This window comes from Orbicella franksi, chromosome 11, assembly GCF_964199315.1.
Source record: "Orbicella franksi chromosome 11, jaOrbFran1.1, whole genome shotgun sequence".
Taxonomy (NCBI): domain Eukaryota; kingdom Metazoa; phylum Cnidaria; class Anthozoa; order Scleractinia; family Merulinidae; genus Orbicella; species Orbicella franksi.
Window position 1 is genome coordinate 22,206,211 of NC_138155.1, and position 12,469 is coordinate 22,218,679.

General features: G+C 40.2%; 3 protein-coding genes across 3 annotated transcripts in view; 1 reads left to right on the plus strand and 2 right to left on the minus strand.

The window, feature by feature from the left end:
- LOC145460221 (uncharacterized) overlaps window positions 1–12,469 on the minus strand; it is a 162,166-nt gene that overhangs the window by 94,887 nt on the left and 54,810 nt on the right. The window lies entirely within an intron of this gene.
- Window positions 2,693–9,921, minus strand: LOC145502775 (EKC/KEOPS complex subunit TPRKB-like). Its single transcript, XM_081482149.1, has 5 exons — window positions 9,642–9,921; window positions 8,687–8,809; window positions 7,880–7,969; window positions 6,823–6,909; window positions 2,693–5,830 (listed from the first exon to the last, which is right to left on the minus strand). The coding sequence occupies exons 1-5, from the start codon at window positions 9,831–9,833 to the stop codon at window positions 5,744–5,746; spliced, it is 579 nt and encodes a 192-aa protein (XP_081338275.1). The 5' UTR covers window positions 9,834–9,921; the 3' UTR covers window positions 2,693–5,743.
- Window positions 10,172–12,295, plus strand: LOC145502774 (kelch-like protein 28). Its single transcript, XM_081482148.1, has one exon. It carries the CDS (start codon window positions 10,253–10,255, stop codon window positions 12,071–12,073), a length of 1,821 nt encoding a protein of 606 aa, XP_081338274.1. The 5' UTR covers window positions 10,172–10,252; the 3' UTR covers window positions 12,074–12,295.

Here is a 12,469-nt window from a genome sequence, read left to right on the forward strand (position 1 = left end):
GGTTCAATCCTCCTTCCTGCCAAAGGATGGATTTGTGTTGGATGGATGTGTGGCGGTCCCAGATTCAACTCCGCCACGCTTTGTGAATAGCCAACTGGTCAACCTCCCGCCAGTTGGGATTTTTAACAAGTTTCTGTTTAATTTACAATATTTGTTTGCTCATTTCAGTGTCCCCAATAAGTATAGTAGTGCTAAACACTTTGGCACTTAAAAAAGTGATTTTATTTTATTTATAGCTTATAATTAGAAGTTTGAGAAAATTCTGCTCAACCTTTCATTGTGGGCAACGTGTACGCTACGCTCGATAAGCAGGCGTCACAGGGCCTGAAATGCATATCGTTTGTCCAACCTTAAGATTGTTACTACGATTATCAGTTGAGTAAGGCGGGACGAAAGTTTGGTCACCAAGTTTTAACGTAGAAATCCTGTTGTTGTCACGAGCAACTGGCTCCGTATAACTTGTCGGCCTCTGACGTCATTGACAGCAAAGGGGGCGAAATTGTAGGCGACAGGCGATGCACGGCTGTTGATACTGTTACCAACGGAGACTAGGTAGGTTATCCGTGACAACACCATAATTTTAAGGCCAAAACTTCGTAATAAACTTCCCTCGTGCCTTACTCAACTGATAATCGTAGTATATTACTTGTAACATTCTGAAGTGTAGCAGCTTTCGTAAGCTTGTATTTCTTTTGCTTTCTAGCAGCTGTTATTGTTTTGGGGCTAGCTAGCGCTGGCATTGTTTCTGTTGTTTGTCCTAAAAGGGTATGCCCTTATGGGGTACCAAACCATTCATGTGAGACCTTACGAGAGCTGCTGACCGATCCGTAACATTGCGCGGGAAAAACCCATTTGCGTCATCGCCTTTTGATTGATTTACAAATAAAATGGCGGGAAACTGACGCCATAAAACTGAATCAACGCACGCGATCGCGCACCTCTGTTTCGCACTCGGCAAACGATTCAGTCTCAAATGAAAGCACGAGAAGTCAAAGTCCTTCGTAACATCCTTGTTGATTATTTTCTTAATTCCCATCACCTGTCTGTTGGACAACGCATTTATATCACAATGAGAAATTACATGTTAATCTCATTCAAATGACTCCTTACCATTACAAGATTGCGCCTCCTGCCAGCATGTGGTCGATAGCTTGTCGATTAGACTCATATTCTTCAAAAACACCTCTGTGAGGAGATAAAGCATTGATCGATGACAATCGATCTCGTCAACTTACCACAAGACAATCTTCTTTCAAGGTTTGTTATGGTACTACCATAAAATTCAGAAAGTAACGATCCTGGTTACTTTTGGAATAAGCAACCTTTGGCGCTCGCTACTTTCGAGCGACGGGGGGTTGCTACTTTTGGGATTCATTAGAAGCCACGTGCAATGTTTTTGACTTTAATACACATTTATTTTCAGAATTTACCGTACGTCACCATCTCAACCCCATTGGGCAAAGAAAGACTCCAAGAACGAATTTGCCTCGAGGATTTTGCAGTCTGGTCTCCTTTGATTGCTATTGTTTGTTTGTTTGTTTGTTTTGGAGGACTAGGGGCATTGTTATTATTATTCATCAGAGACCGTAAACAATAGAGCACGTTTCATAAATTACTTTATTATTACAGTAAATTTATGTTCTGATGAAATTACCGATAAATTCAAATAAAGGCGATCATTCAAGCCGTATTAATTTCGCTAGCTAGTTTACTCAGTTACCATGCAAAGTAGCCCCTATGTATGTAAGACAGTGCATTGTTGCCATAAACCAGAAATTATTTTCTCTTTCTGTTATGGTTAATTAAAAGCATGAACGGGGCATGTAATAAAAGGTCTACATAAAGAGAAGCGAGGGGCAGTTTGCTAGAAACGTTGATGCACAAATATAGTCTATTTGCACTGCTGTCGGTGGGTTCCTGAGGAGCAATGGACACGAAATTTTAAAATGATCATATAGTACCCAGTCTTTCAGACAGCCAACCCTCTCTCCAAGTTGCCCTGGGATCGAAGTTGTTAGATAACAGTGAGGTGGAAATGACCGCAGTTCAAACGCAAGAAGATATGTGACCTTAGTTAAAACAGCCCGTACCAGGCTCTTTATCAGAGACGCAACGCGGATGCCATAGAGACGAGGCTAAAACAATTCTCCCGTTCGAGTGACGAAGTGGTTTTAGACACATTTTAATGAAGGGCCGTGTCTAATACACCAAAAACAGCAGGAGAAAAACAGAATCATTCAAATGAAATTGCATCCTACAGCGAAATGAAAATATTTACAAGCACGACGGGACACTTGTAACTTTTGTGATACATACTTTGGAATCCGTGGAACGGTGGAGATACAAGCTGGTTCCTATTACATTCTGTACAATAAAAACTGACAAAACTACCCACAAAAATTGATTTGCACGGTCATGTAGTCGAGAAACAGGCTACTTTCCAGCGTTAAGAAAAAAAAATTGAAAGTTGTTCGAGACTATTTCTGAGGAACAGATCTATATTGAATTCACCAACGACTTAATTTGTATGTAAATTTGAAAGCTGGAAGGCAAAAAAGATTTGAATAGCATATTCCTCCTTTTTCACACAAACGAAGGTTGTTATCAAAGGCTGCTGTACTAAAACGAAACTCTCTGAGGTGAATTGAAGACTTTTACCTAAGTACTAAGTCAAAGCGAGGTCATTTTGTTTAAATTGTTACAAAAGACGTTGCTATTAAAAGTTAGTACAAAGCAACAGATTTTGCGACAAAGAGTTACTTGAGCGTAAAAGACGCTTGATTAAGATTTGAATGTCTGCTTGTTATTCAATAAACGCATTGCAAGGGAGACTCACTGTTTTTAACAAATTTATCGTAGAAAAAAATGTCTAATTGGGGTGAACTGTAACCAGTTTAGTTTAACTGAGAAACAACAAGAACTACCCGACGCAAGATTCAAAGTTTTTTTGCTAGCGCTTTCACATTCAGTTCCTTAGCTGTCCAGACTTCTTACGCATCGTCAGGCTTTAGACTTAATACACTTGAGCAATAACGTTTTGATTTCGCGCTCAAACTTTATAGGAAGCAATCAAGATGTCTACTTTACGAGAGAGTTGCTTGGGTGTCGCAACGGGGTTTCCTTTCAAATCTATGTAAACAACTGAGTCTCGTATAAGTCCTTCATTAGATCTTTAAAAAATGCCGGAAAATGGTAATTATGTTTTTGATAGCCAAGTCATCTAGCTGAGGAGACGAGATTTGCAACAAAACCGTTCAGCTTTGCCTCCGGTCCGACTGGTTAATGTGTTTGAACAAGTGTTGAAACTATCCGTCGCAATGACATTGCCCTTTGTTCCTGAAATGCTCGAAATGACACATTATTTCTTCGTTTTGAATGATTAAGGTTAAGCACACTTAAAAGAGGATTGTTATCGCATATATGTGGCAAGATAATTGCAATAATGTAAGAGCTATTATTTTTAAACGCGGTCATAAATTCATCATTCCACTTGGTTTTGCCGCACGCGGGTGAAAACGTTTTAAGTTTAGTTACATACACACACAGTAAAGCCTTCATTGTTTGGCAAACTTGAAACTGTTTAAGAAAACGAAAACAATCTCACCTGAAGCTTATCAAACACTCAATTTCCTGTATGAAGGTTTGCAAAAAGTCGCAGCTTGATCAAAGCTTGACAACCCCTGTCTGTGATAAACAAACTTGCGGTTCAACTTTTCAACTAGCTTTGAATGAAAGCTTGCCGAATCTGTCAATCACAACAAGTCGAGCATTGTCCTCGCGAATTAGTAAGATAACTTATTTATCAGCAATTTAAGAAATGTAAGCCAATAGATAGATACAATTGGTCTTTAAGCTCTGAATGGACTGGCCCCTGATTACATTAGAGACCTACTGCGATTTAATATTTCTGGTCGCACACTAAGATCTTCAAACAACAGGTTGCTTGAGGAGCCTAGAGCAAATCTTAAAACGGATGGTGAAAGGGCTTTTTCCGGGGCGGCACCAAGGCTCTGGAACAAACTACCCCTCCAGATCAGACTTTCAACATCAGAGGCAGTTTTTAAGGCTAATCTTAAGACTTATCTTTTCAAGCGTGCATTTGATTTGTAGTTTTTACTTTTCATTTGGATTAGGATTTTAATTTTAGGATTTTAAAACTTAGGATTTTAATTTTAAAGTATTGTAGAGCGCCATGGACAGTTAGTGGAAAATGGCGCCATATAAATGTATATTTATTTTTTATTTATTTATTTTAAAACTGTTCAGCCTTTATTTAACCATACAAATGTAAAGACAATGATTGAAATCTCTCCCCACTGGGTATAACCCCTTGGAAGCAAGCGAAACCACAATAACCAGCAAGTTGGGTTCCAATCCCACTGTGCCAACAGCTAAGTTTTTTCATTACCAACTGTGGTTCAGTTCCTTTACCACGCCCAATGCTTGGTGAGAAGAGAACTTATCAACGGTGACTTAGCTTTTATGCACCATGAATAATCAACAGTCCCTCAAAAGCTGGTTTGAAGTACATGACGTAACCAATTTTGTTTTGCTTGCTTTAGAGGTAAATTTAATTTAAAGTAATTAGTAGGGATTGTCGCGCAATTAAATTAAAATAAACCGATACAATTTCTTATGACAAAGTCATTCACTAAAGCATTTCTTGCAAATAAGGGCCTTTGTGTCTGTCCGCCGTGTTTTGAGACAAAAATTGAAATGAACTTCTTGAAAAGCGTCCAAGATTTTGCCATTTTGAGGACGTAAGGTACAAAAAGAACACATTTTTTTCCAATTCAGTGGCCAAACAATTAAACACGCTGGTTCCTCAAGACTGAGGCAAAAATACTACATTGGTATTCAGTTCAAACAGCAAAACTAGGGACTGGGGCACTGTCCACACCACGCCGGAGGAATTTGAAAACGCAGCTTTATTTCTACGGTTAGGCCTACCGTCCACACTAATCCGTCACGAAAACAAAGCTTTTCAAAAGCGCTCTTCAAACTAGAGGAATTTGAAAAAACCGGCTTTGCGTTTTAATGTGGACAGAAAACATTTTGAAAACGAACTTTTCGAAAACGATGACGTCACGATAATCACGTGATTTCCCTGCCCGAGTTTTACCCAAACACAAATCCAAAATGAGCGGTGACTGTTGCGTTTTCAAATTTCTCCGGCGTAGTGTGGATGGAAAACATTTGATGTGTTTTCAGAGTGAAAGCTCCGTTTTCAAATTTCTCCGGCGTAGTGTGGATGGAAAACATTTGATGCGTTTTCAGAGTGAAAGCTCCGTTTTCAAATTTCTCCGGCGTAGTGCAGAGGGGGCCTGAAGTATCTTATATCTATTTTCCCGCGCTTAACACCAGTTGCTTTTTTTTCGCGCGCTTGGCGCTGGTGGCACATGATCTGCCTCAAGTTCTGATTGGGTCATTTCGATATTTCTGTTTATCAGGAGCGATTACTTAGAATTTGGTATTTAGAAAATCACTTGATGTCAAACTACTCTGCAGGTAATAAACAAACAGCATGTTGACGCGACTCGTTTGTGTACGAGGCTCAAGTTTTTACAACCAATGCATAAATGAGCAAACACGAGCTTGAAAAGTCTGCATGTGGTTCACGTCCTCAGGCCTTATGCCAGTCACTGAGGCATAAAGCGACAAGGGATGTTAGTCCATTCCAACAAAATCCAAATCTAAACACATAACTCAACTTTCGTCTTCAAACTACTGTTTGACTAACAATTTACGTGGCATCTTTGGTTGCTATTCTAGTAACTACTCCATCTTGCAGGGAGCCACATTGAAGTTCTTCATCTGAAATGCCATAAACCTAAAAGGCAAACAAGCCAATGAATTAATAAGAAACTGTAGTTTCAAAGGTGACCTAAAAATGACCGTTCTTTCGAAAAGTGGACAGTTAAAACTATAATAATAATAATAATAATAATAATAATAATAATAATAATAATAATAATAATAATAATAATAACTTTATTTAAGTCTCGATGTATTTAGCACTAATGTGCCAATCGGGGACGTTGTAAATGAATAAACAAATATTTCAAATATAACGTAAACTATAAAGAATCCCAACTGGTGGGAGGCTGACCAGCTGGCTATTTACACAACACAGTTGAGGAGTTGAACTCGGGGCTACCGAGAACAAATCCACATAGCGGTAGGGCGGAGGATTTGAACCAGGGACCACCAGATTTCAAATCCAGCGCCCTAAACCACTCGGCCATGCCGCCTCCTTTATGGTGGATACAGCTATGGCAGATACAGCATTTTAGAGAAGAGGGTTTGAGATAAGGTCTTCTGTAGGGGAGGGGAGGGCATCCACACACAAAAATGTCTAAAATTGAGGTCCTCGGAAATGGAATTTCCAGCATTCTGGGGCCAAGTCAGCGTATTATAACGTCTCATTTTTTTTTAATTTAGGGGTTCAGACGAACCCCTCAAGATCTGCCCCTGAGTTTGCAGTGATTTTTCCAGCCTCTTATGCAGGCATTCGCTAAGTCTCCTGTGAAGTCGTTATTTGGGTCACGAGTCACACAACATTCCTCTCCCATGCTGATGGGGAAGGAGCATTGCGTGAAGACTAAGGCAGTATTACTTTCTCCTCCACATAGGTTTAAAGGTGTTTTGGGGTGGGGAGAATCCACTGAATGATGTGAGTGTGGGCGCATGGTCTAATTTGTGCCTGCACTCACCCTGCATAGGGGATTTTCATAACGAACAACAGAACCTCCGAGCAGGAGCAAGGATGAATTATCGTGTTGACTCAAAGATAGCAAAATTGACACAGGCTAAAATAGTTACCTTTCTTATTTTCTCTTGGTCGCATATTGTACTCAAGGCATTTAATGAGACTAACTTTCCATTTATCATTTTGCTAACTTCTAAAATCTGTCAAGAAACAAATTGTTAGCAGTGTCTCATATAAGTAATAAATAGTAAATGTTTTCTACTGTTATTATTGCTCTAACTTGCAAAGTTAGTAGGCAGCAGCCCTACCAGTCATTGCACTGCACTCAGGAACGAGTATGGGTTTGCAAGAAAGCAATGGCAAGGGGAAGGGAGGTGTGGGAGGCACACTGGCCTCATGGCTAGTACGCTCGTCTCCGGATCGAGCCATCCAGGTTTGTGTCCTGGCCAGGGACATTGTGTTGTGTTCCTGGGCAAGACACCTTACTCTAACAGTGCCTCTCTCCACACAGGTGTATAAATCGGCACCAGTGAACTTAATGCTGGGGGTAACCCCGCGATGGACTGGCATCCCATCCAGGGGGGAATAGAAATACTCCTAGTCGCTTCATACCACAGAAACCGGGATAAGCTCTGGCCTGATGGGCCACTTGGCTTGTATGCGGACTTTATCCATTATTAATGGCAAGGGGGGTTGGCATTGTGGTCCGCATTAAATTATTGAACCTTTGAGCCAGCACTCTTTTAGGGTGTGTTCCTCTGAGATGATCCAAACTGAGGATCATTGATCCAAGATCAGTCAGATTATGGTGCATTGAAGAATTTGGTGAGTCCAATCTGGGAAAGGATTCATTGGCAGCATGATCTGAGTGTCTTGGATCCTTTACCTTTTTCTGAATCATCCCATCTTAATCGCCAGATGTTATAGTTGGTCAATTATTGAAGTATTCACAGTAAAGCACGACTTGACCATATAGAGCACAACTCTCATGTGAACAATGTTGCACATGCGCAGAACAATCTGCGTCACAAAACTTACAATATAACAGAACACACCTTTAAATTATAATAGTTAAGAACCAGTCACAATGGACAATCTGTTCAATGTTCTGTTAGTACAATAAATGCCATAACGAGCAAAAGTGTTATTAAACGCAATAACCACTCCTACCTTTTCAACTGCATCTTCTTGTGTAATCATCACCAATAACACATTGCTTGTGTTGTCAAGTATTCCGAACTTCTTGAAAGATTCATTTATCTGCCAAAGCAAAGTTAGCATGAATTTTGATGATTTCTCAGACTTGGTAGGCATCTGTCATTGTACCAATCAATCAAACTGAAAGATCTATATATAGATCTACCTCTGGGCCCTCTAGGCATTTCATTGTTAGCTATTCAGATGTCAATAGACAAAGGAATTAAGTTTGATCTTTAGATAGACTAAGGTGGGCACGTTTTGAAGTACAAGATTATGATTAAAAATATCTCTCAATGCCAACACTAGAAATACAACTTTGTTGATAATCCATAGATTATAGGTCCGATGTTCCATGATTGTATTCTGTACTGGTCTTATTAAAGCCAGCACTAACAGCATGGTGATTTTATAACAGTTTATTTCTATGACTTTCATTATAGAAATGGAGTGTGAACAGCTAATAATGATTGTAACAAAGATTTTGTTCCAGTTTGCTCTAAGGCAAACAGCTAATTAAAAGTTAGGGTGGCAGCTGGTACCAAGAAAATCCTACAGCTTGGCAACTTTTGATCTGATTTCAAAATCTTTAAATCCTTAAATTGATGAGTCACGAATCGCCACTTCTTGTTGTTGTTGTTTCATGTGTCTCCCAGTCAGTGAAAGTCTTGAACGTTCTAACAAGGGTTTCACTTTCTTGGCAAGTCTCACATTTTACCATTTATGATCACCCCTAGTGCTGTTCCCAAGAGGGTCAACCTAAAACAGAGTTATACTAACATTGGTAGAGGGTGATAAGTTGAAGATAATTTCTGAGTGAAGGGTTCTAGTCTTCATCTTTCCCTGTTGAAACAGTTGAAAAGCTTTGTGACCAGCTATAACAACATGAAATGGATCTGTGACCTACAAAGTAACAGATAAAAAATAATCAACAAAGTCATTCCACTTTGTCTCTCAAAATATAATAATATGATATTAGTGCATCTGTGAGTACTTGCCATCCCAGACCATCATTCTTCCCCATATTGAATAATTTTTAGCTATGCACAACACCTAGAATCAAAATGTTATCTGGCTTCTCAGAATAACCAGCATATAGACAGAGTTGACATGTTCCCTTAGGTCAGGGCTTTAATGGGGGGGGGGGGGGGGAGGGGGCTCCCCTGTGAAAAGGACAGGGCTGCTTGTTGTACCTTTTAAGAGTTAAAAGAGTGCTTTTGGTATCTCATAGGGTGTTCAGCCTCAAAAGGTCCACAGTGGAAGGTTTTGTGGTACCCTTTAGGCCACTGAGCGAAAAAAAATATTTCAGGAGATAATATATGTTTGAGAATTAGTAACGCATTGGGTGAAAAATGTTCCAGCCATGCCCACAAAACAGGATCTTGGTACCCTCTCAGGGGTCTTTTTCAAAATTTCTGACAAGCACCCCTGCACAGGTGCAGAGGTGCTTGTCAGAAATTTCAGAATAGCCGGCCACTCATTAGCATCTCATTGAATAAGAATAGCAACTATTGTTATATACCTCGTTCTTCGAAGCACACCAACACATGTAAATAAAGTGGCCGGGTATTCTGAAGTTGCTCCCTGGTTTACATGAATCGTAGATCTAATCATATTTTTCCCGATTGAGGTAGCAGAGAATGAATAAAGTATTTTTAATGGTGACTTAATTGTCTATTGCTAAAATATAAGCTTATGGGAAAAGTAAGCCTTAATATGAGTTTATCAACAGTACCATGCACGCGTTTAAAAGGGCAGCTTCTAGTTTTCCTTGGACGATCAGTTGCCGAAGCTCACTGCTATTTGTGACGTCCGTAAATAGAGCCAGGTTCATGGTGTAGTCGGGGTTGTTTTCAATGTTGTATCGGACGATCAGGTCTTCCACCTCCGCCATTTTGAATGGTGCGTGGTTACATTCATAGTACATTATGTGTAATCGTATATGAGGCGAAATACACTTCAGAATGGACTACACGAGGTAGTTGACGGAAGCCGCGCCAAAAGCGTCGCCAAGACCAAACCTTCTTGTTCTTTGACTTCTTAGTGAAAGGAATCAATTTTATTTAATCAACCTGGCAATGGATTCTCTTATGAAAACAATCACAGACACTGGAAAGGATTCATATTGTACTGAAGTGATGAAACGCTTCGACATTCAGCGAAGGAACGAGCTTTTCTGTGATGTGATTCTAGAAGTTGGCTCCGGTGACCATCAAGCTCGTGTGAAAGCTCACAGAAACGTGTTATGTGCAGCCAGTCCTTTCTTTTACAACGCTCTTAACAGTGACATGAAAGAGAAGAAAGAAGGAGAGATCCGATTGGAAGAAATGAGCAAAGCATCGATAGATGAAGTCCTGGATTATCTGTACACAGGACATGTGCAGGTTACCAAAGAGAATGCAAACCAGTTGTTTGCACAAGCAGATTATTTTTCTGATCCCAAGTCTTAAAGCTTTGTCGGGAAAATTTACGAATTCTTCACTCGAGGCGATTGTAGATTCGGCAGAGTATCGTACTGAAGTGATGAAAAGCCTTAACATTCAGAGAAAGAACAGACATTTCTGTGATGTGATTCTAGAAGTTGGGTCCGGTGACGATCAAGCTCGTTTGAAAGCTCACAGAAACGTGTTATGTGCAGCCAGTCCATTCTTTTACACTGCTCTTAACAGTGAAATGAAAGAGAAGAGAGAAGGAGTGATCCGATTGAAAGAGACCACCAAAACTGCAATGAAGGAGATCCTGGAGTTTCTGTACACAGGATATATCGAGGTTACTGAGGAGAATGCATTCGAATTGGTTACACAAGCAGATTATTTTCTGATTCCAAGTCTCAAAGCTTTGTCCAGTAAATTCATTGTACAAACACTGGATGTATCTAACTGCTTCATGGTTTACAACTTTGCCATCAAGTACCACGGGGAAGAACTGAAGAATGGAGTGAGGGATTTCATTCTTGCCAACCTTGTTGCTGTGTCTGCAACAGAAGACTTTCTGAATGTGAGCGGCAAAGAAATAGAAGAATGGATTTCAAGTGATGAAGTCGTCGTTAAACAGGAGGAAGAAGTTTTTGAAGTGATCGTAAAGTGGATGGAGAAGAGTGTGAACAGACAAGATCAAGACTTTTTGCAGTTGCTGCGTCATGTTCGCTGTATTTTTGTGTCCCGTAGCTATGCGTTTGATGTCATGTTGCAGCATCCATTGGTGACCACTAGTACAGCGTGTTCAGAGTTTATATTAGATGCCATGAAGGAGGTACCTAATGATCATACAGAGCAGTGCTTTTTTTCTCAGTCACCAAGAAACTGTCTGAAAACCCATGAAGGTGCCATAGTTGCTAGTGCAGAAAAGGAGACAATTTGTTACATTCCTTCAGAAGACAAGTGGTATGAGCTGGCTGAGAAGCTATCCAGGCATGACTGTTATAACTATGGTATGAGCTCTCTTCACGGCAAGTTGTATGTCCTTGGAGGATGCAAGGATCAAAATGGCAACATCGCAGAGTACTATGATCCATCAAGTAACCTGTGGGCCCCTATAAGTGCTCCTGGAATTGCAAACCATCGTATAGCTGCGGTAACAGTGCAAGGCTTATTGTATGCTGTTGGTGGGAGAGACAAGAATGAAACAGTGCTTAGCACAGTACAAAGATACAATCCTGATACAAATCAATGGCAAGAAGTTTCTCCCCTGAGTAGTCCCAGATCGAATGTGTGTGCAGTGGCTCATGGAAATTATTTGTATGCCATTGGAGGTATGAGTGCACGTTTTGAGTACCTGGGCATTGTTGAAAGGTTTGATCCTGGAAAGAATGTCTGGGAAAATCTTCCTTCACTTCTCACAGAGAGGTCATTTGCTTCTGGCACGGCCATCAGAGGAAAAGTGTTTGTGTTTGGAGGCCTTCGCCCGTTTTTTCCAGATGGAGATCCATGTGAAGTGTATGATCCAGAAACCAACATGTGGAGTGGTATTGTTGGTGATGTTGCACCTTGCAGCTATGCAAGTGCTGCGAATTTTATTAACGGGCAAATATTTGTTAACGGCATTGTTGGAAATACGTTACGCGGAAGAAGAAGGGTCCTTCAGTTATACGATGTCGAGAAGAATGAATGGAAACTCTTTCCAGAATACGTACTTCATTTTGACTGGCATGAAATTACTCCTCTATGAATTTCAAGAGATGTCCTGGCTAATTGCAGGGAAATTTCAGATCGACATGTGGTGCAGTTAAGAACCATGAGAGGGTTCCGTTGACTTAAATGCAGCTGATACAAAATTATAAGTACATGTAAAAAAACCTGGCATCAAAATAACCCATAGATGGATAACTGGTATTAGGCTGGAACTAGCTTGCAACTGAGGCCAATGTGGGGAGTTTTTTCAAATACAAATGACATCGCATGAGCCTCCACTACCAGCTAGTTCCAGTTCAATGCCGAGAATACGAAAATTGTCTATTATGACAGGGTTTTGTCAATATTGTTTTCCATCAAGTGTTTTAACTTCACAAAACAGTTTGCATGAATCTATTGATTTTAATTGTTAGGTTGAATCAGTAAACATTCA

Bases quoted from the DNA above. Each gene is read 5' to 3' on its own strand.
- LOC145502775 (XM_081482149.1), bottom strand. From the start codon at position 9,833: ATGTACTATGAATGTAACCACGCACCATTCAAAATGGCGGAGGTGGAA. The intron at 6,910-7,879 runs GTAGGAGTGGTT...GTTTCTTGACAG, and splicing joins AAGAAGATGCAGTTGAAAAG to ATTTTAGAAGTTAGCAAAAT. The intron at 5,831-6,822 runs GTAACTATTTTA...TTTGCCTTTTAG, and splicing joins ACCAAGAGAAAATAAGAAAG to GTTTATGGCATTTCAGATGA.
- LOC145502774 (XM_081482148.1), top strand. From the start codon at position 10,253: ATGAAGTCCTGGATTATCTGTACACAGGACATGTGCAGGTTACCAAAG.